The 27,388-nt window shown below is 44.1% G+C and overlaps 1 protein-coding gene across 1 annotated transcript in view; it reads right to left on the bottom strand.

Moving 5' to 3' along the window:
* Positions 1-3,552: 3,552 nt before the first annotated feature.
* Positions 3,553-27,388, bottom strand: part of LRIG1 (leucine-rich repeats and immunoglobulin-like domains 1) — a 195,501-nt gene continuing 171,665 nt past the window's right edge. The window contains 12 exon segments of the mRNA XM_009996944.1: positions 3,553-3,785; positions 3,983-4,291; positions 5,408-5,593; positions 6,157-6,279; positions 7,572-7,991; positions 8,563-8,844; positions 9,472-9,792; positions 11,409-11,572; positions 13,762-13,833; positions 15,140-15,211; positions 20,554-20,634; positions 24,511-24,654. Coding sequence (XP_009995246.1) covers positions 3,553-3,785; positions 3,983-4,291; positions 5,408-5,593; positions 6,157-6,279; positions 7,572-7,991; positions 8,563-8,844; positions 9,472-9,792; positions 11,409-11,572; positions 13,762-13,833; positions 15,140-15,211; positions 20,554-20,634; positions 24,511-24,654 — 2,407 coding nt within the window.

Genomic DNA, 27,388 nt, shown 5'->3' with positions numbered 1-27,388 from the left:
TACAGGACAACAGGGGAGAAAGCTTTAAAAATATGGTGGGTTGTTTTTTAATTTCTCGTACTGCCTGTTTGCCTTGAATTTAAGCAAAGTTTATTTCAAGTTTACCAAAACTTGAAAAATTAATTTTAGCCCATTACTTGGGCTAATGTGGAATAACAAAGCTTGAATCTTAAGATGAGGTACCAGCCTCTTAAAGGCTCTTAATTTTTAATTTTAAAATATTTTATCGCCTATGTGTGTTAAGGGATTTATCAGCATAGTCTCAGAAAACCTGCTTTTTACCCAAAGTTTTAATTTGGAGGAGGAAATACATGGGGTTTTTTAATATCCAGAAACTGATTTGCAATTCTTAGTTAAAGCAAGAATTCCAGCTGCCTCTGGAATTTCCATACAGGGTGGGGTTTGGTTGGAGAAAGTCAGAGGTGTTCACAACTGTAGCTGAGCCTCGTGCTGTCCTGGCTCCATTTTTCTTACATACTTACACACACGTGCACACACCCCCTCTGTTCCATTCTCAGTGCCAAGATAAGGGTACTTGCCAGATACTTAAGCAAGTTGATACATTAGAAATGTATTTCTTATAAATTCTTTATTGCATCTTTCAGTACAGCCCCCAAATTCAACCCTATCCACAAGCCAGGTTGCCAGTGTCTCATGCTGATCTACAGTATCTTGTGTTAAATTAGAATTTCAGGAGTAGGTATTTTGGCAGGCAGTCTGTGTTTTCATCAGAGAAAGACAGAAAGGAGTAAAGCAATGGATTAGAATTTTATTTAATTTTCAACTGAAACTCCCAAAAGCTCACTCTCAACAAAACAGCTGTAATATTATAAATGAACCTTTATTAAAGACACTTCAATGCCATTTGTTAGACACTTCAATATCTTACATGTTTTTCAATGTACAACATTGTACCAAATTTTCTAATAAATAAATAACTTTGTACACAAAAGTAATACTTCCTCTTTCACATTGCCTCTTAGAAGCAGCAAATTCACATATTTAGTGGAAGTCATAACATTAGGCAGTTAACTTTATTCTGAAACATTATTTTCAAATGTTAATGTGGCAAATATGCTTTGTATCTGCAATGGTGATGACATTTCTGCCAGCAAAATTAGTCCATTAAACGATTCCCATCTCCCCAGTTCCACTGTTTTCACCTTGCAAGTCAGTTCTGAAACATACTTTTCCTTTGAGTGAAAGGAAAATTATGCTCAGTTTATAATCTTTTAACATCCATTTCCTTTGCTTTAAATAAACTTGGCACTCAGAATCACGGAAGGGTTTGGGCTGGAAGGGGCCTTGATGAACTAGACACCTTCCACTAAACCAGGCTGCCCCAAGCCCCATCCAACCTGTCCTTGCACACTTCTAGAAAAGGATTTCTTCCTAAAAATCTGATCTAATCTAATCCGCTGTCTTTCAGCTGGAAACCATTCCTCCTCATCCCATCACCACCTGTCCTTGCAAGAAGTCCCCCTCACTCCATAATCCGCCACCTGTCTCAAAGTGCAAATGTGTCCATAGTCAGGAGCTGATACAGACAGGTACAGGCTGAATTATGCCTTGCTCTATCAGGGTCAGCTGGACAGTCTACAGTGAAACTCACCAGCTACTGGGCAATAGCCAGAGGTCTTTCCCTCACAGGAGGTGGTTGCTCCTCAAGGTAAGGCTGGATAGGACACTAGTACTCAGATCCCCAGGTGATGGATCTGACCAGTTTCTGTCCTTATTTCTGGTGCTTGTTCTGAGCCATGGTACTAGCAAAGGTGGATTTCCACCATACTCAGCTTCAGTGGAACTGGCATTTGAGTTGCTTCTAAAGAAAAAAGTAACAAAACCCCAAATAAACCTTTCCCCAAAGTAGTCATCACCAGAGTTAGCAACCTCATGTTAGCAGAACTCAAATTACAAGTAACTGGAAGGGAGTCCTCCATCCACAGGTACCAACACCAACAGAAAGCAGCCTTTGTATAAATAAAAAAGCATCGTAGTGAAGTTACAAGTGACGAATATGTGTTTGACCAACATGGGCATTTCTTTGCCCCCTTATTCATGGATGAACTTAAAAGACCACATAAAAATACCTGGGGCATTTCCATTTAACAGACTTCCAACTATAGTTTCACTTCAAAGTGAGTACCTTTCTGAATAGCCTAGAATTGTTCCACAAAGCAGCAGAATTCATTTGAAGCAGGTATTCTCTGGCTGCAGAGGGGGGTAATGGTGTTCAACAAGAAAGCAGAATATTGTGTTGCAGGAAAAAAAAGAAGTACCAGAGGAATTAACAGTACAGCTGTCAGCTTAGGAGTACAATTTTAGTTTTGTTGTCAAAACAGCTCTATGGTTTCAAGCCCCCTCCAGAACATATTTATTATTTGGGGGGTGGTGGGGGGGCGGGTGGTGTGAGGTGTGTGTGAAAATGCACTATAGTGGCACGGGTTATTCCTGCGAAACAGAGCTAGGCTGTTCATCTTTATATGCACAGGTAAAGCTGCATCCATTTGGGAGGGCAAACTTTTGCAGTCAGGTCTGTAGGTGATCTGTGCTGTAACAGCATTTATGGCCAGGGAACGCCTCCTGCCATGATGTTTTTTTGGAATGGTGCAATATGTGAGACCACCCCACAGTTTACTGCATGAATTATTTATTTTGGTAACGACTGCTCACTAATCATGACAGCCTTTTTGTCTGGTTGTTTTGGGGCTCTGCGCTGTTGCTGAGTTATTTAGTGCCTCTTGTGTGGTCCACTCATATCACACACAGTTCAAATCCTAATTTTGATGCAGTTTAGAAAAGTAATGGAATTTAAGTTCTTCCACCAACAGGAAAAAAAAAAAATCAGGTTGCTATGTAATGTCTCACTGCATGTGTTCTTTTTCCTATCGAGTTCATTTGAAATACTTTTAAGATCTCTGTTTAAATGTGTTAAGTACAATAAATTTCAAAGGGGAAGGAAATTTGTGCTAAGTAACCCAATTGATACTTGATTTAAAGGAACTTCCATGAAAAGGGGACAATCCCTTTGGAACAGTCTGGCTTTTAAAAGTTCTGCTTATGCATTTAAGGCACCAGAATTATTTCTCTCACAAAGTTTAACAGCAACCTGATACTTGAAACAATATTGCCAAAATTGTAAAATTTCACTCAGTTTTCCATGCACTAAAGATTAAAATAGCCTCTGTAAAAGACATATATATATATTTATATATATATATATTTATATATGAAAACTCTTATGTACAATTGTATCAAATACTTTTCTCTTTACACAATAATCCCTTGCATTTATGTGCTTCATATGCAAGTCAACTTTTGAATGCTTCATACTTCTCAGGGAAGTTTTAAACTATATACAAACAGATGACGCTCGAACAGGAGTTTGTTCCCCATACAAGCTTGTTTCTCATACCTCAGTTATTTGCCTTTGACAGGTCATCAGTTCAAGATTTGAGGTAGAAGTAAGTAGCCTATATACTCTGTGCAAAAAAAAATTATTAAAAAACCATAATAGCATGTTTGTTAATTTGCACATGGCAGCCTGTCCTCTCAGTCCAGCGATCTGTTGGGTGGCTTCACCTCAGGAAGGGAGTCACAGAGCTGGGGTGTGTGGCCGTTGGACAGAAGGGCCTGTTTCACTTCTGCTTCACTCTGCAAATCCAGTAGTTTTGGGGAAATTTCAGGAAGCACGTTCAGTTGCTTTAATGACCCTCCTGCCGGTGAAGCTCTCACCAAATTAAGGTTGTTAAGCTCTGAAGGCTTTGTTACTGCTTGTGAAGGCCCTGCAAGAAACCAAAGAACCAGTGTGATTAGCTGATGCTCAGCTTGCCCATGCTCCTCATAAAACCACCCATGCCACTATCATTCATGACCTTGAGCCAGGTTAAAAAAGCTGATGAGAGAAAGCAGGGCTCTGGTATAATCTAGATGGTATTTTATGGTATCTGGGGAGAAGAGACTTCCCCAAGGGAACACGTACCATGTTGGTCTGCAAGCAGCGGGCTGGTGGTGCTCACAGGTCCTATTCTGTCGTGGTTGCTGGGGTAGAGGGTCCCGTCAGTTTCCATCCTCTTGCCACTGGCAATCCCGTTGCAGGGCTGAGGGTAAAGAGGGCTGGTGCCTGCACCCCTCTTCCTGGGGTGTTCCTTGCTGCTCAGTGCACTTGGGTAGGTATTATCCATAGTCTTAAGGCTCTCAGAGTAGAACTCTGAGTCCTTGGGGAAAATATGAACATTCATGCTGTCTGTGCTGCCACTGCAGTCCGTGCACACGACTGGCAGCCCATAGCCTGTCAGGGAGGAAGGGAAACAGCAACAAATGGAGATGAACCAGCTGGAAGGTGTTAGCACTGAAGAACAGGACTTGCAAAAGGAAAAGGCAGCTCTGTTTGCTTCATCTGTCCCTCAGCAGTGTGGGAATCTCTCACTAAATCACATGGACACTTCTTGGGTTTATACAGGGCCAGTAAATACCTGTGTTTTTCAGAACTCTGTAGGTATCAGAGTTGGAGCTCCAGTTAATAAGGTTTAGTACGTTTGGGCTTTTTCCCCTACTTTTTTTTTTAAACAAACTGTGCCTTTATTTCCTTTTCCAGGTATTTCTATTCAGGATAGAAACAAAGTAGAACTTTCCTGTACCTGCTTTAAAATACCAAGTTACCTTCTTTATTTTTGTGCTGCTACTTTACAGAGGTCACTGTCAACTCCCATTGTTACTTCAAGATGTTTTGTTACTGTTAGTGGTAGTAACAAGATGAGCAGAGTTCAAAGCAGGAAGGAGTTTCTAAATGTTGAAAGTTAAGTTTCCTTAGAGCGAGCACTCGACAACTTTCCATTATTAAACTTCACAGTTTTTCCTAGACAGAAAATTTGCTTCACTGGCTGTTTTTCTGTGGATGTTACAATACAGCATGAGAACAGGAACTGCATCTTAAAAATAGAAAAGTTTGAGTGCAACACTCAAGAAACTGGCAAAGAGCACAGGCAGGTGTAGTGACCTAAACAACCTTTACATTTGGGGAGAAAGAAAAAAAAACAAACAAAAAACTGAGCTTTGAAGTCAACAGCCCCTTTAAAGAGCAAGAAAAATTATAATATCTTCAGTCTGAAAGTGCTCTCACGTTTTAGGGATAGCTCAAATCAAAATACCAATCAGCCAGCTGCAAGGAATGGCTTTCATGAGCTCTGGTCCACCTCTTTCTGATGGTTCCTCAAATTCAAACTATCCCAGTTTGACAGAGGATCAAAGCAAACAGCAGAAGGTAAATTTACTGTGCTCACACCTGAGAATCATTCTGGGTTTTTTTTTTCTTCTGAAGGTAACAGTTTCTTAATGCTCTCTGACTTGGAGGGCTTTCTGATCTGTACAAACATGAAATACCTTTCGAGATTAATGGGTTTTGTACCTGTCTTATCTGGAACAAGCATTCCATCAGCCATGTCTTCGGTTTTCCATGTGTCTTTATTATAGCTGATACACAACTTTGGCTGTCTACAACCTACAGTGGGAGCTTCAACATCTGGACACCTTCCAGCATCAGTCTGACACATACCTGCAACAAACAAACCATGTGGCTAAAGATTACAACCATCTGCTCTCAAGTTAAATGACTTGTGAATACTAACAAATTAGAAATAAGACCATTTCTACTGTAAAAGCTGTGAAAGGGAGAAAAAAATAGCAGCAGAGATAATGGACAATTTTAAGGCAATGTGCACCAATCTCAGGAGAATCTTAGTTCAGAATGCTTAACTTCACCTTCCTAATATGCTGTGTTTAAATACTGTAAAATCCCAGCATTTAATTTCTATGCCTGAAGGCAGGGCCAGGCAATAATGCTAATGTATTTTCTACTACAGCTTAACTATGGGTAGCTCTGGTGCCAAAGAATCCAAAATTAGCAAAAAAATAGTCCTTAAGGCCTGACTGAGCAGCTTCTGAAGCAGCCTGCTCATATGGAATGCTGTCCTTACTGGGAGAGGATCCCTTTGGGAAGTGAAAGATCCTTGTTCTGCATAAATGCAGTACCTGGGGAATTACATTATGAAGATCTCTCAGATAACTCGTAACAAGCACAGAAGTACTTTGTACTCTGCTTTCTTCCTCCCTCAAGTTCAGATGCAGCATTACAGAAAAAAGGAAAAGGGTTCTCACCGTTGGTGTCTATGTGCCCGTTGGGCTGCGGGGGCTCCGGTCTGACAGCCGCTTCCTGCCGCTCGGAAAGGGTCCCTTGTGAGGACAAGTAGCTTGGCACATCAGGAGGCACAATAGTCTCATCTAGAGCAATGGGAGCAGAGAAGTGTTAAGTCCTAGTAGGATATAAAGGCTTCTGCTTTCAAAGGCATGTAAAATAATCACATTTTGCAAGAAAGATTTGGGACCAAATCTACAAGTGGTATTTTCTATAGATGCAATGGAAACCAAACTGCCTACATACTCATTCCCTCAGAAGCTCCACTCCTGATTTTCCAAAACTTAAATGTGTGAGAGAGAGTGCTGATAAAGCCATTTTGAGTGTTTGCATTTGGCACAGTGAGTACAAGGCAGGTGATGGTGGACCTGTCTCTTCAGAAGAAATCCTTCCACTTCCCCTGAAATGGAGAGAACCTCACTCAAGTTCTCTCCCTCTCAGTCACGAGTGACAGACTTCAGGATAACTGATTCAATTCAGTAGACAAGTCAGTCTAAGCCCCTCAGCCATCCCTGGCTCCATTTTCTATCAGGCAATTTCAATTGCCCCCGTCAAACAAACACCTAGTGAAACTGAATTATTCAAGGCATGAAGCCTTAGGTTTTCAGGAGTGAAAAAAGGGGGAATAAAAATTCCACTGACACATTACACTGGTCATATGGTATCCAAGATGTCCTACTGAGCCCATGTATTTAAAATCCTATGTTGTACTATATCGAAATGTAATATAGGAAGACTGGAAATCCCAGCAGGGTAGGGAAGCCTCAAGCTGGTTCTTCCATACTTCTGTTCAGAGGCTGCATAACACTGACAGCAGCAGGAGGGTTTTTTTTCTCACTGCACCACTTATTTCAGCACCAAATTATCCCCTTTGATTATCAGAGGAAGCCATAAACACTGCTTCTTCCTCTAAAAAGGGAGGGATGTGCCTCATCAGCAGGGCTACAACAGCTCTTAGAGGCAACATGGAAAAAAGGGTTTCCAGCCTCAAAGTCTCATTTTTCAATGTTTTCAATACAAAGTCTTTGAAAATACAGATTCCCAAGAATAAGGTTCCCAGCATTGTGGACATAATCCAGACTGTCTTAAGAGTTATCATTTATGGTCATGGAAAATCAAAGTAGCAAAGCAATGGATGAAACTACTGCCAAGTGGAAAAGACCTTTGTGAAGAGCAAGCCAAGAGGAGAAATGCAGCTCTGAACATGCTTCAGCAGCAAGTGAAAGCTGGTTCCAGCTTTGTGAGCCAAGAGAACCATGAAGTAAGCCAACTGGTTTTCCAGTGTGATGGTATGGTACCTGTCGTGCCAACTCAGCCTCAGTGGGAAGTCTGAAAGCAAAAAAAGCTAGAGAAAGCCATGGCAGGAGAGCAGAGCTACCTGTGTTGGTGACACTGTATTCTTCACTCTTCTTCCTGGTTTGGTAGATGATGCAGACCCAGACCAGAGAGGTCAGCACAATGCTGCACACCACAGCAATGGTGATGATCCCCACAGTGGTACGGTCCTTCCTACAGCCAAGAGACTGCAAGATGCTCACTTGGCTGTGTGCACGCTCTGTCCCCAGGGTGTTGGACATTTCACAGGTGTATTTCCCAGCATCTTCCAAAACAACGTTCCTGATGATCAGAAGCTGGTTGCCAGAGGTGAAGTGATGCCTTTCTGTCATGACCAGGGGTTGGTCACCTTTCAGCCAGGTGATGCGGGGAGGTGGGCTCCCTGTGGCTTTGCACTGAAGAGCCACAGTCTCACCTACAGACACTACATGGTCTTCCAGTGGGTGAATCAAAGATGGGGTCTCTGCAGGAGAATAAACATGGTAATTAAGACCTGAGGACAGTGCAACAACAGATTTAACAATACTGAACGTAACTGATGTTCCTGATGAGAAATACACAGCAGGCATGCACCATGCCAAATGCACCAGGCAGCCATGGGTCCAGGAGCATGGCAACTGCACATCATGACAGAACTAGCACAACCAAAGCCTTCCCATAACCAGCTGGTGTTAGGCCTTCCCAAGAAAGAAACCCCTGAGGACAAGAGGCAATGGCTGACACACATGAACTGTTTCGCAGGGCAGAAGAGAGGGAGTGAAATTTCCTTTTAAAGTAATTTTGCCAGGCAGGAAATAAGGTGCTTTGAGGGGCTTTCTTGACACAAGAGGAAATGCAACTCACGGCTCCTTCTTTTAATTAGCAAGGGAATTTTCATTAGGTAACTACAGTGTAAAAGAATGAAACAACCAACACAGAGCACTGCCTCCTTGTCTCTTTTCTGCATCTGCAACTCCTGAAGAGCTTGAGCAGCAATCCCTTCCAGTTCCCACTTCTAGACCACTTGGTCTCTCAGGGGCACTCATGCATCTTACCCAGCACAGTCAGGGTGGCATTTGCAAGCACAGACCCCGCAGAGTTCTGTGCTGTGCAGCTGTAGACACCCATGTCTTCAATCTTCACGTCTGTAATGAAGAAGACGTCGTCGTCGGGCATGACGTGCATGCGGCGCTCCCGGGCTGCGGGGAAGTCTGTGCCCCCGTCCTTCTGCCAGGCAATCTGTGGGGTGGGGTGTCCTTCAGCTGCACACTCCAGCCGTGCCGTTGTCCCTGTCCGGCTGGTGATGTCGTGGGGAGTTTTGAGAAACGAGGGCAACACTGATAAAGAAAAACAAGAAAAAGGAATGAGCAATTCCATGGGGGAAACACCATCTTCTGAGCAGTTCTGTTTTCCTTGCTAGGCAGGAGATGTATTTGATAATCACCCAGAGGCAAGAAGATGGCAAGCTACTCTTGTAGGATATAGCTGAACTGCTGAGGCCTAACCCTGTGTTTCTACAGCATATACTTCTCTGCAGTGTCCAAGACTCCACCACTCAGGAGCATCAGAACTGGTATCAAAGGTAATTTTCTTCTGCAATTAACCTGGAAATAAACCCCATGACCTCTCCTACAGAGAACTTACATTATAGTACCTCTTTCTGGTATCCTTTTGTATTTTCATTGCCTTATTTCATTGGGCATAGACTCTACTGGAAGAGCCAGAGAGAGCTGGCTCAAACTGTTAAGAACATGCTCAAATGCTTGGCTGAACGGCAGCCACCACAAGCCTGGCATGTGCTCCTCACATGGCATTTCTCAGCAGCCACACTGAGTTGCAGGCAACTGGTGTGGAGAGTTTAGGAGCTCCTCACTATCAGGAATAGACCCCTGGCAAAAGTGGGTCCCAAAGAATTGTACCAATACAGGCTGAGGAAAGGAATGAGAAAGCAGCTTCCTACTCACCATTAACAGTGAGTCGGGCCTTGTTGGAGTAGGTAGAGCCAAAGTGGTTGGTGATGATGCACTGGTAACGCCCTTCGTGGGTGAAGGTGACGTGCCGGAGGTGCAGGATGGTGGTGTACTCCATTACCTCCCCACCCTTCGCCCGCACGTGGGCAAAGTTCTCGATCTCAGCATTGTGCAGCATCTCGTTGTCTTTCTTCCATGCAAACATCATGGGGGAGCTGCTGCTGCTGGCAGCTGAGCAAGTGAAACGGATGTCTTTCCCAAGGACAGCCACTGTTGTCTCAGGCTGGATGATAATCTGTGGCTTGAGGAAATCATCTAAGAGGAAACAGAAGGCATAGTTCTGGAAAATGAGGAAAGACTGGAGAAAGCAACGAGATGCAATAAGAAAGGAGCAGTGCGGAAGTGAAAGACGACATTGCACATCTGCTTTGACAGCCACTGCTGCCTACCCCAGGAGAGCAGCTTGCTCTTGCAAAGCTCTCCAACATGGAGACTGGCTCTGCCATGCAGATGTGCCATCCACAACTCCACTGACTGGCTGGTCTACACTAGTTCCTCTGGTGCCTTCCGTAACCAGTGGACTGAGATGGTCACTTGGAGATCTCAGACACATAGAAGATGCCTGGCTCTCTTCACCAATGCAGGAGAACCTCAGAAGGATCCTACGGTCTAAAGAAAATATCCTTCCTTGTGCAACCCATGCAGAAGAGCAATACTGAACTTAGAACTTCACTTTCACGCCTGTATTAGTGTGAAGCAGGAGGGGAGAACATAAGGACACTTACAGGGTGGAAAGTGCCACCTCTAGGGATAGAAGCTCACAAGCAAGGTGACCGTAGCATGCGCTCTCAAAGCAGAAGCAGCTGTATTTGCCTGTCACCCGTCTGGGGTGGAAAGCTTTGCACACTCAGTGCCCTGAAGACTGTTGGTTTTAGCAAGGTTCCAAGCAGATTGATTTATTAGGTTTCTACAAATGGTGTAATTTAATATTTGACTAAGGTTTAATTAAACAGCCAGGCCTCTGGAACCAGAGTACTAGTGCCTGGAGGACTTGGCAGGCACCAGAGAAGCAAAGCTGTCTTCACTTTGTGATGTTCCTGTGGGGATGGAGCCTTCACAATCTCTTCTTCCAGATGAGCACAGCCTCCCAGGCTTGCTCAGACAGAGGCCACCTAGGCAGAGCCCTATTGCTTGGGGATCCAGAGGGATGTGGGACAGCAGCTGGAACAAAGCTTTTGCTATATGTTCAATGCAAGCCATGCATTCAACTTGGTTAAACAGTGTTTTCAAAAGCTCGTTTTTCCTTCATCAGACAGCCATGTGTAGCTCCTCCCAGGATCCACACTGGTTGGCTCCACAGCACAGTTTGGCTCACCAAACCAGGCCTTTATTTTGCCCAAAAGCTGGATGAATGAACAGCATCACTTTGAACTCCTCTGATCATTTTTATGTAGCTGTGATGGAGTGAGTCTCTCCTGCTTTTTTTTGCTGTTGTTTTTTTTTTTTAACTCTTTGTTATTTCTAAGAGGGAGAAAAGATAAGTGAAGAACGCAAAGCCAGAGGAGAAGCTCAGAACACTAGAGTGAAAAAAAATTATAGCTGCAGTCTTGGCAGGATCAAACTAAGAGGACTGGGGAAGTCTCTGCAGCCCCATTTGGAACTGGAACAAGCATTAGTCCCTTTTGATTTAATACTCAAGGAGCCCTATAAGGAACACACTAGATGCAAGCAATGTGCTGTGTGGTTTTGGTGGGAAATAAATTGTAGCCAATGACAAATTTTTAAGACACAGGCTTGGGCTCCCTTTGATCCCACTGAGTAACAAAACAAAACAGGAACCCTCTCGTAATAACATGCTAGTAGTCAAAGAAAATGTTTCCCAAGTGAGTCCTACCCTTCATACAACCTCAAAACACACAGGCAAGACTTACCACACACAAAACTTTCTGGCAGGATGGCAAAAATGCTCTTGCTTTTCAGTGACTCAGGATGGGCGCAGGTGGCCTCCACAAAGGATTGCAGCTCTTTCTCAACTAACCACTGGGGCAACCATTTCAGCTGGCAATCGCAGAGGAAGCTGTCACTGTTTATGTGGCTGCAGGGAAACAAAACCAACATGAGCCTGCTGTGAGTCCTGCAAGGAGAGAAGGCTGGAAAACTCACAGCCCTTTCATGTTAGACACATTCCTCCCTCCCTCCCAGCATGGGTAGAAAGAAAAAAAAGGACTACAGGGCTGTCCTCTAGGCACTAATGTTAAATACATAACACATTTAACAGCATTTTATCTCCACATAGAGCAACCCACTCCTGTCCTCCAGTGACACTCCTTAGTACGCTTATATTTGTTAACCAACTTCCAGAGTGATCCCAGGAACAGACAAGCAGTGAGAGAAACCAAGGCAGATCATCTACAAAGGAGACCTGCAGCAGAGGCTCAAGTCAACAATACAGCCCATCCTGCTCCCATTTCTCGTATCTAATTACCACTCATGCTCCTTCTCTGCCTCTGTGGTTTGAGCATCTTTGGTGCGGGATGAATTCAGGGCTTAATTACTGAACAGTAAGAAGATGCCAAGTTCCTGCCATAGGATGTGTCATTCCCTCAGTGGCCAACACCAGAGGTGTAAGTGGAGAGGCCCCTGCCTGCCTTCCCTGCTCACACACCAGCATCATCAGGGCAAGAGGTGTAGCTGAGGCTGTTTACTGATTAACTGAAGCAGTGGGAGAGAAATGATCAAAGACATTTTGTAAACCCAATACAAACAGAGAGTAGTTTGGAAAGAAAAACACAGAAAGACTTCTCAGCATCTTAACAGTAACATAGCACCTCCTGTTAAAGGAAGAGCTGTGAAAAAGGGCCAAATAAAAAGGGAGACTCAGGATTTATTTTTCTGAAATATTGTAGGCCAAATTTTGGCTCAGCATAGCTCTGAGGCCAGTGAAGAACTGTAAGTTTACACCAACAGGATTCAGACTTTGGTTTGGTCCAAGATCCTAGGAAACCCAGTCTGATCCCTTAAATCGAATGTGAGATACTGGGAAAATGGCCCTGGACAGAGAAGACCTGCAATACCACAAGTTGTGCAAAAGCAGGAAGGATATCAAAAGCACAGCAGAATCCCAACTTTAGTGTAGTAAGGTGTGAATTTCCTCCCGTTTTTCTACCTGATAAACTCTGGAAATCCTGAAGTTGGAAACTAGCCAGGAAAGGAGAAAAGAAAGAAATGGACAGGAGAGGAAGGGAATGAGGGAACACAGGGATCTAATTTTCCACTTTACTGTCCTTGAAAGATGTGTAACCCCTAAGACATGATGGCACAACACTGCTGGCAAGCTGGGACCGGGCAGAGAGACCCTTAATATTTAAAACTTCAGTCCAAAGCATTCTGCATGCTTATGTCCCCTATGTGAAAGCCACCTTCTCCATGGTGTAAAGGTTCCTTCACAATATTTGGGATCCCACAAGCTCTTCTCTAGTAAGATCAGTATTTCACCTCAATTTTGTTTCAAGAGCCAGTGAAAAAGCTAAGATGGTTAAACAAACAACAGACATGCAACATTTATCTTATTCATTCCCCAGACCCTGGTATTAAATGTCACTAACATCAACCATCTGACTCCATTTCCAAAGTCAGGAAGAACCTGAACTTGTCCAAATACCAAAGAAGTCATTCCTTGTTCCACAGACATTGCACTAGAGTGTAGCAATGCACTGACAGAGGATTAAATATTGATGGAGAAGAAGAGAAAAGGAAACCAGGCAAGACTGGAAACAGTGTCTGATAACAGTGCAGAGCCTCTGCCTGGAGCACAAGCAGCTGCTTTGATAACACATCCGTATTTCTACCTCAGAAGGCTGAATGACAAGTGGATCCAGTTCAAATGGTGCTCATCACTGAAATGTCAGTAGGGGAACCCTAAACACAGGTACAGGAAAGGAGCAGGTGGACCACTGGGAATTAAATCAGTGGCAGCATGAGAAGGAGAGATGGCTAAAAGGACCAGGGCTGGACTTCCTGAGCGGAGATGAGTAACTGCACAGATGTGAACCTGCTGGAAGAACCTGTTCCCATGATCTAATTTCGCTCACTATTAAATGCAAGACATTCCCCATGACATCTACTCGTGTAAAAATACCCTGCAGAGGAGGACGGGGTGGGGAGGGGAGGAAATAAATGAGCGGTAATGTGAATAACACCCCATTGGAAACAATGTGCTACTTCTCACGTCCAGGGCAAGAGGATCCCTGTCTCCTCAATGGTGTGTACGGTCCAATTACTTACAGCTGCCGCAGGCTCTTCATCTTGGCAAAAGCATCTGCCTGAATGGAGCGGATGGCGTTATCCCCAAGGTTCCTGCAGGAACACAACCAAAGGCACCGTGAACGACAGGGATTCTGTGGCTCCAATAAAGTCTCTCCATATTTAAGCAGCGACTCCCGCAGCTAGTGATTTGGAAGCTCCTCATTAAGGCCATGTTCACTTGCAGTTCACAGAAATGGCTTTCCATGAGTCACTTTATTATTGAGTAAGTACTACTGAACAATAGTCAACCAGCAAAAATCATGGGAATAAGTCCGTAAGTCACCCCATACCCCATCTTCTCACTACACTTTCTCAGTCTCAGCTACCTCCATTATCCATAGCTCAGAAATTCCTCAGCCCCCACGATAACCAAAGATAGTCAGGAATGTCGTATCCCAGGCTAGACCTTCAGCAAACATAAAGAAAGCAAATACTTGCACTAAACGGCATCTGAGAAGCTATTTGGAAGTGACTTTGAGAGGATACTAACGTGTCTAAAAAACACGGCAGTGCCTCCCAAGAAGGTATTCTTAAAAGTTTCCCTCACAACTATTGCCAATTAAAAATTTCACTTGTCCTCTGAAAAAGAAGAGTGTCAGATTAGAGGCTGAAGTTTACCAAATGCAGTGGAGGACAGACAAGTCCTGCTTGCAGAGGAAATCTCAACAGAGCATTAATAAGGGAACCTTTATCTGGGAATGCACCCCTCCAGTCAGGCAGCCCGAACCCATCAGAATGCTCTCAATGGTCATAACATTTCATATGCTCAACAGCCAATAAAACATCTAGAGCAAAATCACATATATTTTAACTTGTCTTAATTCAGAAAGGAAGTTATTCATGAGTCACTGCTGGAGTCATCAGCCTTGGGACACAAAAAAAATTATGTAGTGGCAGCCAAAGTTTCCTTCTTGCAAATCGCTCCGAGGCAGTTGTGCTGAATGGGGAGGTTTGGTGCCTGCATCCTGAGCAGGCATCTGCAACATATGTCACTGCCAGAGCTGAGATTTAGGAGGAAGCTGGGGCAAGGGAGGAGGAGAGAGGGCTACATCTGAAGGCATACTTTCATTGCTAACAGCCTGCAAAGAAGCAATGTGCAAGTCAAGGCGATATTTATCCAAGAACAAATAAAAAAATTAAGAGCATGCAGATTTGCCATATGTTCTGTAACTTTGTTCCTGGCACAGAAAAAGGCCAAAGTTGAGGCAGACTTATAATGAGAAGGAAGCAGGTGGCCCCCACAAATGGACTGGCTTCTCAGTTTACAAAGACACTATTAAATTGCTAGCAGATCTCTCAAGCAGCTACTTTTGGCAGACCCCCCTCCCCAAACTCCAAGGCATGGTGGGTTACTCACAGGTGCTCCAGGGCCTCCAACCCTGAGAACGCTTTCTTGGCCACTGACTTGATCTTGTTTCCAAACAGAGTTCTGCAGTTTCCAAACATCCAGTTCCAGATAAACAGAAAGAAAACAGGGAGAAGGGGGAAGAAAAAGAAGAAACACAATTAGTGTGGCTTTATCTGATATACATGCTCAGTGTAAGTCCCTGGAAATCTGAACCATGTGGAGATTAAGAGGGCTGAAGTACATTCACTTTCCCACTCCTGAAATTAAATCCTTTTATCTGTATTAGAATTTAATAGTGATGACAGCACAAAAGAGAATGTGTCATATCACGTAGAAAGGCAGGTTTGCTCCAGTGCTTGGAAACCAGCTTGCTGAGTAACAGAAGGTCCCCTCTATTCTTTGCTGCCTGGCTGTGGACAGGATTAAGTGCAATGACAATTTAACAAGATTTCGGCCTCTCCCTGCAACACTTTTCATTTCTGACTTCTCCCAAGGCAGCAGGAGAATGGTAACTTAGTCACTGCTGCTTGGCCTAAACAGACACACACAAGGACTGAGGGCTGTCTCTTGCCTGCAGATTTATACAGCAGCGAACTGAAGCAAGTACTGACTTCCTTCCTTGGCCTATTATAAATGTAACAGCAGAGTGATATAATGCAGTAACAGCTGAGTGGTAATTTCACAGGGCAAAAGGAAGAAAAGGTAATCTACAGAGCTGAGGATCCTGCTCACTTGCATTTGTGACCAGAAAGCACTTCTCCAAACCAGCAGGCAGTGCCAGGCAGCAGCAAGGGGGCCTCTGAGTAGGCAGCAGCCAGCTGGAGCAGTCACAGCCCAGCTGCTATCTGCAGAGGAACAGTTCTCTAGAAACACTGACCAGTGGTGATCAGGCAGGGGCAGGGTTCACGCAGAACAGATTTCCTCCTCAACTGTTCTAATAAAACATCAAGCCATGTCATTACTTAGGAAACACTTTCCTTGCCCAGGTTCGTTCTAAGTTTTATCTTCCAGGTGCATCTTTTATCACCATCTGCTTCCCACAGTGTCTAACACAAGTCATCACTAGCACCTCAGGTAAAAAACAGACACATCTGGTGCTGCATTTGAGTTTCCCTTGAAGATTTCTGCTTCAATATAGTGTGCAGTTTATATCTGCACCCTCAAAAGGCTCTAAAACTAGGATGCTCCCACTGCTTGCTAGAAGGGAGGCTAAGGTACAAAATGCAGCATGTGCAGCCACTACACGGGCAAATCCATTTGCAGGAGCTTGTTAGGGCTTTCCACAAAGCACTCTTCAAATATCAGGTTGTTCTGGTGTCTCAACAATGGCACCCAGAAGGTCCAGTTTCTGTGTGGATGAAAGCACTGGATGCCATACTGGGTAGAAAGCAAAAATAGGGCTGATCACGCTGATATGGCAGTGAGGACTGAGGCTGTATCACAATCAGTCCTTGCAGCCTGTTGTCTTTGGAGGGAGTCTGGGTGCCTGCCACTGGGCGACCACTACTATGACCCCCAAGTAGGTCCTCACAAAATCAATCACCCTGAAGGTGGTACTGCCAGATGAGCCACCACTCTAATCCTTGGGTAGACAGGAAAGGCCAGTTACTCCCATACAAAAGGTCTTCAGGCCCAGAATCACAATACCATTCCAGAGCAAAACCCAATCAAAATCTTTGGTTTCAGGCAAAGCCACCTCCCACATCCCATAGTGAGACATGCACTCAAAGTCCTTTCTTATGGGCAGAGTTAACCTCATACAAAACAGCAGCTGAATTTTCAGAGCTGTGTCCCTTCGTTAAGTATTTGAGGGGAGAACAGAGACAGCTATCATAGGCTGATGAAAGGCTCCAGAGAGCTGCAACCTGCTTTATCAACAGTATTATTCTAAATATCTACAGTGAGCTTTACTGAGGTCCTTTTTACAGCACCAAAACCAGGTATCAGAGGTCTTATTTCTTGCATGAGAGTATCTGTGACATTTGCTGTGGGTGAAATACCCCAAGCCCCGAAGGATGTGTGCAATCAGGTGTACCATCATTTGGGAAAAGGGATGTTGTATTAATGAAGACTTTGAAAAATTCATTAGAATGATTAATATAGTAAATAATTTACTATATGCAGACTCTGGTCATATGGCTGCATTCAGACATGCTAATTTCTGGAACCAGATTCCTAAAAAGGGTGTTACGCTGAGCTTGGGTTTGAAACTGGAGATTTTTGTTTCTTGTTTACGGTGGATCTTGGACTTTGAAAATTGAAGATACTGATTAAATCAGTTTACTCATCTGTGCAGAGATTAAGCAGCAGTCTGGGGATGTGACTACACAATGTGTACACCACTAGTGTAAGTGCATACAATTTTATGGCTAGACACATGAGAAATCCACAACACCCTGGTAGCAACACCATGCCCCAGCACACTCATTAAAATCATTAGGCCTTTCAGACCTCAACTAACCACTTCTCCAACTCCAAAACGGTTTGAACCCAGCGGCCCCCCTTCAAAGGGCTGTGGCAGGCTGGAATGCAAACGCAGTGGTTTGCAGCCCCACAATGAGCCTGCCTGCTGCACTCCAGAAGGCTCCTCTGCTGCGCAGAGCGAGGCACAAGCAAGATCGCCCGGTGATTGCATAAGTGTAATTACACGCTAGGCACGCAATTCATTAGAAAGCAGCATTTTCTCCTCCAGCCAGTTTTGCACCTGCAGGAAGATGTCAGTTGCTGAGTGAGCCATCAAAAAAACCGGTTACATTTAGCAGCTTGAATAATTAGGAAACTCCTTGTTCCCCAGTGATTCCACTGATGCTTTTTATGCTTCGGTGCTTCTCGACTCCCTTCTTTCTTGAAGCAACATTTTAATTTAGGCCTGTGCTCTTCATCCTGGAGAGCTTCATATATAATTCAGAGAAGGCTAAAGTGACTGGCCTCCCCACCTCTCAGTTTAACACCTTCATTTCAGCAAACAACCCTCTCTGTGCTAAATCCTTTCAGAGGCTAATCTGTGCCAGATCAAAGGGGAACAGCTTTTAAGGCAATCTCCACAGAGCTGAGGTGATTATTAATTCATTGGAAGGTCGCCTCTGAAGTGCCCATTTTTTTTGTATGCTAATGCATTTAAAGCTGGTTGACAGTTTAAACACAGGCCCTAAATCACACAGTGAAATCTTTGCTGTAAAGGCTGAGATTTTTTAATTTATTTACGAAAAAATCCTGCCAGCAAGAATGACATTCACTTCATACCTAGATTAAATTACAAGTTTGGGATTTATGTCCTTGATGAGCTACAACAGACCCAAGCAGCTACCTTTAAAACTTCCAATTGTCCCCAAAACACCTCAAGAAATATAATTAAATAATCTCATATTCTGAGGGTTTTTCTAGCCTTAAACTCTGGCTGACAATTAATGATCCCAGCAACCTGTCTAAAAGCACACTTGGCTCTGTTAGGTAATTAAAGCAGTCCTGTCTGTCCAAGACCAACCTGCTCCACATGCTCTTCCAGGCTATGAAATTTGCTGTAATTCTCCCCACAAACCACAGGCACATGTCCTTTTCTGTATTCCACCAGACCCAGAACTGGCCCAAGTCCACATGCAAAGGAAGACAAAAGGTCAACAATGTGAAAAAAAGACAAACCTGGCTTCTTTAGATTTGTGCAAGCCCTTGTTGCCTCCTTTGCTAACAGCAGACAAAACCAGACACCTTTTGAATCAGTTCCCTGTGCTGAACGATAACCATCAGACCAGGCCATGGCTATTTCAGCTGCTCTGCCCAGAGCTCCAGACAGCTCCAGCCCTGCAGGCTGCCTCTGCTCCCTTCCTTCCTCTTCCTGCTCCTTGCTGTACCTCCTGGCCTCTGCCTGACCCCCACAACTCATCAGTGCTCATTTCTCCCGGTTGCTGAGCTTTTTCCTCTAACATTTTCATCTCTCTCCTGTTATCTGCACCCAGCATTTCCAACATACCCCAATCACTTGACACCACCACTTTTGCTCCCATGCCAGTGGCCATGTTGCAGGGATGCCCTACAGTGGATGTCCCACCAGGACAGCTCTTTCCCTCTCTCCACTCCTTTCTTCCAGCTTCTCTCCCTTGTCAAAGCAGCACTACAGACTCACAATCCTACAGCCTGCAAATCCCTCTGGACAAAGCCTCTGCTCCCACTACTCTTCTAGCCACTCACGTAGTTTGACTGTTTTCTTCAGACAAACCAAAAACCTCAGCACAAGGAGCCGAGGACTCTCCCACTCACCACATCTGCTCCTCTGCCTTTTCCCTAGCAACTTGTGGGAAGATTTCCCCACTCCACATGCACAGCAATTCCTACCAGCCTCTCTCTCCCCCTGCCTGACTCCTTGCCCATCCTTAAGTCTTTCTCTGCCTTCTATCAGCTTCAACTTGGTTACCCTCTTCTTGGATCCAGTGACTCCCCTCACCCACGATCAAATGCCCTCTACATCTGTGACTTCAAAATTTTTCTTCTCCACCTAAGCATCATGTCCCCACAAATCCTGCCATGACTCTCCCCATTCCCCCAGGATTCTCTAATGAGATCGTGACAATATACTGCCTGCCAGGATTCATTCCAGCCATCTGCTATCCATCGAGGTGCTTTTACTGCACCTCTGGCTGTGCCATCTCAGCATCAGAGACAGCATGATGGGGGGGTGCTGAGAACTTAAACAAAGGCAAGAGGTAACAATTAGGCAGACTCTTGATTTGTCACAAGCCATAAGAGACTTCTCTGACAGGGCTGATTTATACAGCTGATTTCAAATGGAACACGAACAAGCACAGAGCAACGTGAAAATACTGTAAAGGCCAAGCAAGCTATAAACATTTGCAAGGCGCATGCTTGCCTTGGGTTTCTTTTTATCTCTTTAAGAGCCTGTGCCCCGTGGTGCCTTTTATTGTCAGTGCACATGGAAGCAAGCCCAAAAGATCACTCTCAGACAGTATCCCACAGAAATGAATCCTGTTTCAATCCTCTGTTGTAACAGGAAATGGGGAGATTTTTCTCTTCTGTTTATTGTTTTTTGCTGCATCAAGCAGTGCTTCACTGAAGATTGCAAGGGGTCTTCTTTGTTGCTGACTGCTTTAGAAGCAAGGAACAGTTGTGCTGAATCTTATAGATGAAAACTGAAGTTTCTCTCTCCTGTGTCTCAGCACTACATTACATGGCACTGTCAGTTCATCCTTTTGGGAAGACTATTATCACCTCATATCTGCTCAGAAACACAAGTGCTTGATAACCACCTCTGCACTCCTACAGTGAGCCTGCAACTCTACAAGTCAGATTTTCTGCTAATTTTTGTCTCGTCTGAAGGAAGGAAGGAAGGCTGTGTCAGAGGGGAGAGACCCATCCCCACACAGGCACACCACACAACTGCTTTGCAGAACTTCAAACCCAGGGATACTCACAGCTTGCTCAGGTTTTCTAGGCCTGTAAAGGCTCCGTTGGTATCTTCTATCATGCCTGAGATGTCGTTGTGGTCCAGTTCCCTGGGGGGAGGACAAGAGAGCACTCATAATCAGTGTCTTAGTCCCAGGCTCATCATTAAAAACAAATGGAAGAAAGTTTGAGAATGCCACATGAAGAGCTTCTCATTTTCTCCTGACAGTTATCAGAAAAAGCAGAGTCCTGCAGCAAAGCAGCACTAATCACTTTTCCTGCACTGACCCATGCTGACATGGTGCATTCCAAGAAGAGCACTGGCTTCTTCCTAGCTGGAACACTGGGTTTCTGAGACAGCAGCAGTAGCAGATAAGCTGCTTTTTAACAAGTAGGTCTCAGACTTTTTCTAGTTCTGTGCATCCAAACAAAAGAGGGGAAAAAGCAAATAAAGTCCCAAAACTAAGCTGAAAGAAACAGCTGTCCTTAAATACTAATATAATGAATGAAAGTAACTTTGGCTATTCCAATATATACATGAATTTGTCTATAGCTTTATCTTCAAAAGATGATTTGGTGTATTTTCTATGAAGTTGCATTTTTTTCTGGCAGTGAACATGGAAGTTCAACAAAGGAAAGCACAATCATCACTATACAAGCCTAACTCTCTGTCTAACTACTTTTTGAAAAAGAAATTAATAAGAATTCTTTTTCTTTTAGCTTCTCTTGGCTTTCAAATTGACCATCAATTATATGAGTCAAAAGGGTCTGAAGAAAAACAAGCACACAGAACAAACAGAGATCCACAAAAGCTGTTTAAACAGTCTGTTTAAAAATCCTTCCCTCCTAGCTTTAATTCCAGCTAGCAATGAATACCCAGCAATACAGACAGAAATTTATCATTTCTAATGTTGAGTAAAAAGAAAGCAAAAAATAAACAGGCTTTGTTGGTTTTGTTACATCAGTCTGATTGAAAACCTAGCAAAAACCAACAATAAAGCAAACTGAACCATCCAGATAACCCCCAGCACCCTCAGGTATCCCTTTCGCACCTCTTGAAGATCATTATCAGAACATTTCCAGTTTAAATATACAAAGACCAGAAAAATAAAAATATTTCCAAAACAACGCCCCCTGCATTTTGCAACATTCCAGACACAGTCACAGTGCAGCTTCTGGGCTATGCGGTTCAAATACAAACTAACCCAAAAGAAGAAAACAGAAATCTAAAAAAATCCAATGGTGTCAATACTGCCATGATTCTCCTCAGCTGAGATGGGGCTGAGTCTCTTGCTCTCAGCACCTAAACTGGCTGCAGCCTTGGATGGTTTCTTGGCTTTGCTGTGTGAACAGTGTGAAGGGAGATGGCCAAAAGCCACAATTCCTGCTTCTCAGCTGCCTTCAGCGTGAGACCCAAACCTCCTGTCCCTGGGGAGCCCTGGCCTCAGCCAGCATCAGTGTGGATGTCAGGGTGATCAGCCAGCAGGTCTGTGCCAAAGGGATGGATAAAAACTCAACAGCCCTACAGGGTGTGGGCACACATAATGCTGTGGTGGCATAAAGACAAGCCTGGGAGAGCTGCTTTGATGTGCTGACATTTTCAGCACTATCAGAGTGGGGCAGGAGCGAATACATCCTCCTGGAGCTAAGTTGCCACCTCTCCCTTATGGTTGCCAAGCCAATGCTCGTTGTTCTGTTTGCTTTTTAAGGGCAAATTCCTTCTCAGACAGTTCTCCTCTTCAGTTCCACCACGGGCTACTGGTCTTTGGACCAGCAAACTCTTTCCCATGGCAGAAACAGACAAATGGGAACAGCCTGTAGGAGCTCTCTGACACAGGCTTTTATTAATTGACTGCCACACATTGTATTTTCTTGAAAAAGGAAAAGAAAATGGTATTGCTTGTTCATCCAGAGGCAACTCAAAGGTTTAGTGTTAGAAAGGAGGAATAAAAACCTTTTTAGCAAATTAGTGAAAATAGAGAGAAAAGAAAAAAAGAGTGGGGTATTTTGGCCTAGCTCTCTTTGTATTCAAACTCCTCTCCCAGCCCCTGTTGCCAATTTCCTATTCTTTCTGGCTGGCTGAGCTTGAATGCTTGCAGCCTTGTTAATCATTGTACTCCAAGGTCTCTGGGCCTGACCTCTATTTGAATAGCTCCACATTTCAGCAGTTTCACACCCACCAAAGGCTTCCCAACAATAGGCCATAATTAAAGCATGCTCGGGTCTTTTTCACCAGGTGCAGGACCCAATAGGCCTTTCTCTTTATTAAATTAGAGCTCACTCACACACTCCCTCTCCGCCTCCCCCCTCCCCCCAGACATAAAAGAGGCTCCACATTCACTGCAGAGCGAAGAGAACTACCAGCTCCCCTTCCCCTCCATTTTTCTTTGGAAACCTTTAGTTCCAGTCTTGACAGCTGCCTCAGAGAGGTCCCTTTCTGAATGCCCCGTGGCTGAAAGACTTTGGCTTAGGTTTTTAAAACAGGAAGAAAAAAGAAAGCAAACAAAACCCAAACTCACTTTCCAGAAACTTCCTTCGCTGTGAACTTCAATAAAGGAAAAGAGTAAGATGCAAAAAGTACTGTAAAGAGGGAAGATCTTTCTGTTCCCATTTCCTTTTAATTACTCAGGCCATAATGGGCTTCTGAAGAGGAATAAAAGTATCCAAGTCTAGTTTTTTCTTTTGCAGGAAGAATTAAATCAACCTGTTGAACTCAACTAGCCTGGGACCTTGGATGGTGCTAACACAGGCTGTGAGAACTTAGTTCTGTGCCCGATGAAGGTGCTGAGCCTGGAGCCTCTGGAAGGAGAGCTGCCAGAAGCTCTGCTGGGACAATTAAGGGAGACAGAGGGAGCACAGCTGCAGGAATGGACAACTGGACTTCCCATCCTCTGATGCTTCTAAGGCAAGTCCAAACATACCTCAATCTAATGCAGGTCTTGAGTGTATAAATGGTGCAAATCTATAGCTGGCATCCCTGAGGAGGTCAGATTATCTGTCCAGTGGTCTCAACCCTAAAATCCAGAAGCTGCTATCTTCTAATGGCAAGCTCATTTCCAGTGTGACATTTCCAGGTATTATGTTGTGCCAGTGACTTTAGAAAAAAAGTCTCTGACAAATGGCTATAGCCACCACTGGATGGATCATTCTGCAATACAGTATTAGGGCACAGAGCATGGCAACTTTTTTATTGTTCAGAGGTTACCACAAAAATCAGAGCAACAGAACATTTAATGACCCAAGTGAGCCCAATTCTTCATTAAAGAAAAAGGCTTCTGGTTCCTTTAATGGTGCCTGTAGCAGCTTCCTGCAACCATGGTTGAATCCAAGACCGGGTAAAGCTTCATTTGTTCTTACACTTCTGGTATAATCAGATCCCAAGCCCACCCTCTGAATTTGTTTGGCCAGGTTTTTTTTTCTTCCTAACAGCCTCTTAGCCCAGGATGTTATATTTTTATTCAATTAAAAAACCAAAAGTAACAGTATGCAAAAATGCTCACTAGCACATTTAAGAAGATATGTACATTTCCAGAACTGTCATTAGAAGGAATCATTCCCTACTCCTCCTGAGTGCAGAATGACCCAACAGAAATTGTCTTTTTCTAAGAATTTCAATTAAAGTCAATATGATGGCAAGAGAAATTCAGCTATTAGCTGAAGGATCAGAGATTTTTGCTCAGCTGTGCTAGACTCAGGATCCTGTCCTATGTTCCCGTAATTTTACTCCAGAGCCTTCTACTCTGAAAGCACCCTAGAGCACTGAGCAGTCCAACTGCATTTCTCCCAACTACTCTTAATAAAAAAAATACAAATTAACTGAAGTGGAATACTGGGATAAACACAACAGCTGCTTAAGACAACCAAGCAATGTGTAGAGGACTTTGACACTGAGGACACAGGCACTCAAAGCAACAGCAAAGTTTGACAGAACAGAAACTGTGGAGGGAATACAGGTGGTTAGTTGACAAAAGCTGGGGGTAACTTACAGGACACGTAGGTTTTTCAGTCCCTTGAAGGCACCTTCTGCAATATGACTGATGGAATTGTGGCTCAGTCGGAGTACATGCAATCCCCCAAGGTCTGCCAAGCTTCCCTCATCCAGCCTGGTTAGGTTGTTGTAAGAGAGGATTCTGGAAAAAAAACAACAGCCCTTGTCAGTCCAACCAGTATTTTCCAAACTTCTCTGCACCAACCAGTGCCTGCCTCCCACAATCATGTTTTGAGAAATGTGTATGGGGTGGATACATAATAGCTTGATTAGGAAATAAGACTGAAGTCTGCAAATATTCCCACAAGATACCCATGGGGCAGCCTGGATAATCACAAGGGAGTAGGAGGCATTTGGTACCCAATTATATGGAAGTTTTCTGTGCAGACAACAGAGAGAGAGTCCTCCAGAGGTGAGTGGGAGCAATGAACCACTACACATGCTTACAGCCATGGTGGGGAGAAGCTACTGTTTCTCCATGGCCTGCAGAGCTATGTTAGGGCCTGGGAGCACCACCCTTCCTCAATCCCACAACGTATAGGTACCCCTCAAATATCAGTCCTGGTTGTGTTCAATCCTCACTCCTCCCCCTCTGTGTCTTTCATGAAAAAGGAGATGTCTCCTTTCGCACACCCTCAGAGGTGCAGAGTGACGTCAAACAGATGGATTTTGAAGTTCACACGAGCTCTTGGCAAGGTCCAGACTTCTGCATTCAGGAGGCGTCTTATCGTTCTGCACTTGTGCACAGCAAGCCCCAGGCATCTGGGTGTGGGTGTCTTCACAGCCTGCTCCACCCCAGTCAAGAGCCAAAAGCATTTCACCACAAGGCAATTGAATGCTTCCCTTCATGCACAGGAAAGAGGTATCTATTGTAAACCAGCCACCTTCCCTCCCGCACCCCTTTGTCAAGGACTGCCCAGCCTGTTTGAAATCTTCTCCACTTACAAGTGACTAATACTGGAAGATGGTTGTTTTCCTAGTTTTCCATCCATCTCTTCCCCTTGCCCATACTATCTGTAGGTATGGAGGCTTTTTCTTAAGTACTACTCCTGTTGCAGTTTGGAAGCTGGTAGGAAGAAAGCTGTTCTCTCTCAGGCAAGATGCAGATGAAGCTACTGAGATTTGACACCAAGGGCAGGGCATGGGAAGCTACAAACCACTGCAGACACCTCATATGAGACACAAACACCTTCTATGCATGCAGCAAAGCCACAGCGTTACAGATGTTGAAGGCCAGCTTGGTTCATCAAATGAAGGACCTCCTGAGGTAGCAGCAGGCAGTCACTGGTCAGTGATCTGCAGCCAGAAGCATTCACCCACAGCTCCCCGCTTCCAGGATATTCTTCCTGATCTCTGGATGTCACTGCAGTTGGGTAAGCCCTGCAGGGCTACTGGCAGGTGAGTGTGACCAGCAGTAGCCTCAGCTTGAAGTTGCCTTCACACTGACACGTGGAGTATAAAATCTAGCATTCGGCTACATGCCACTACTCACATTTTCACAAGCTTATCTCTTCACATAGGGCAGTTGCATAGGATTTTGAAAAATATGTCCGTGACTTGGGAACACAAATCACTTCAAAAGATGTGAAGGTTTGAGCTGCTAAACTCTTCAAAAAGTAAGAGTTATGCAGCTTTGAACGCGCACTGAAATCCTTCATTGTACAGACAAGAAAATGTACTGAGTTCCAAACCTCCAAAATTCCTCTTCTAGCACTGCCTGTTAATGAGTCTTCTTAAAAATGTGTCTGTGGCTTGCAGGAAAGTCACTGCAAAACCAAAACCTAAGTCAAAACAGACACATACTCTGAAGTACTGAAAGTGTCATTTACTCGGCAAACGAGCTGTCTATCTTTTAGCTGTGTGAGTGGGCAGAGGGCAAACTTTGGAAAAAAAATCAGCGAAGATTAATGGGTTTGAAGAAGGTATGGGACAACATACTTTCATTCCTAAAGAAGTTGTAGCATTAGTTATGAAGAACTGGCATCCGGTCAAAATTATGTCCTCACCTGCGATTAAAGACTTTGGCTTTAAAAAAAAAAAGGTTTCAAAAGTAATCCTAAACCTGGCTGAGAAAAAAAAAAAAATCATTCCTTTTGATTCTACACAGAAGAGTTCCTGCCACAACTGGTGAAGGCATGTTCCCCTCCATTCGTCCTGACATCACCTCAAGATGGACAGACAGAAGGATCTTTGAGGCCTCTCTTAAGAGCTGCAACCAAGCTTTGAACGCGCACTGAAATCCTTCATTGTACAGACAAGAAAATGTACTGAGTTCCAAACCTCCAAAATTCCTCTTCTAGCACTGCCTGTTAATGAGTCTTCTTAAAAATGTGTCTGTGGCTTGCAGGAAAGTCACTGCAAAACCAAAACCTAAGTCAAAACAGACACATACTCTGAAGTACTGAAAGTGTCATTTACTCGGCAAACGAGCTGTCTATCTTTTAGCTGTGTGAGTGGGCAGAGGGCAAACTTTGGAAAAAAAATCAGCGAAGATTAATGGGTTTGAAGAAGGTATGGGACAACATACTTTCATTCCTAAAGAAGTTGTAGCATTAGTTATGAAGAACTGGCATCCGGTCAAAATTATGTCCTCACCTGCGATTAAAGACTTTGGCTTTAAAAAAAAAAAGGTTTCAAAAGTAATCCTAAACCTGGCTGAGAAAAAAAAAAAATCATTCCTTTTGATTCTACACAGAAGAGTTCCTGCCACAACTGGTGAAGGCATGTTCCCCTCCATTCGTCCTGACATCACCTCAAGATGGACAGACAGAAGGATCTTTGAGGCCTCTCTTAAGAGCTGCAACCAGATGGAAGGTCTCGAGAGCTAAAGCACCTGGCAGAGGCTTCCTTCAACAAGTAAAGGCTCTGCTTCCTGC

Source organism: Chaetura pelagica, unplaced genomic scaffold, assembly GCF_000747805.2.
Source record: "Chaetura pelagica isolate M959 unplaced genomic scaffold, ChaPel_1.0 scaffold24, whole genome shotgun sequence".
Classification (NCBI taxonomy): domain Eukaryota; kingdom Metazoa; phylum Chordata; class Aves; order Apodiformes; family Apodidae; genus Chaetura; species Chaetura pelagica.
This window is presented reverse-complemented; position numbering and strand designations above follow the sequence as displayed.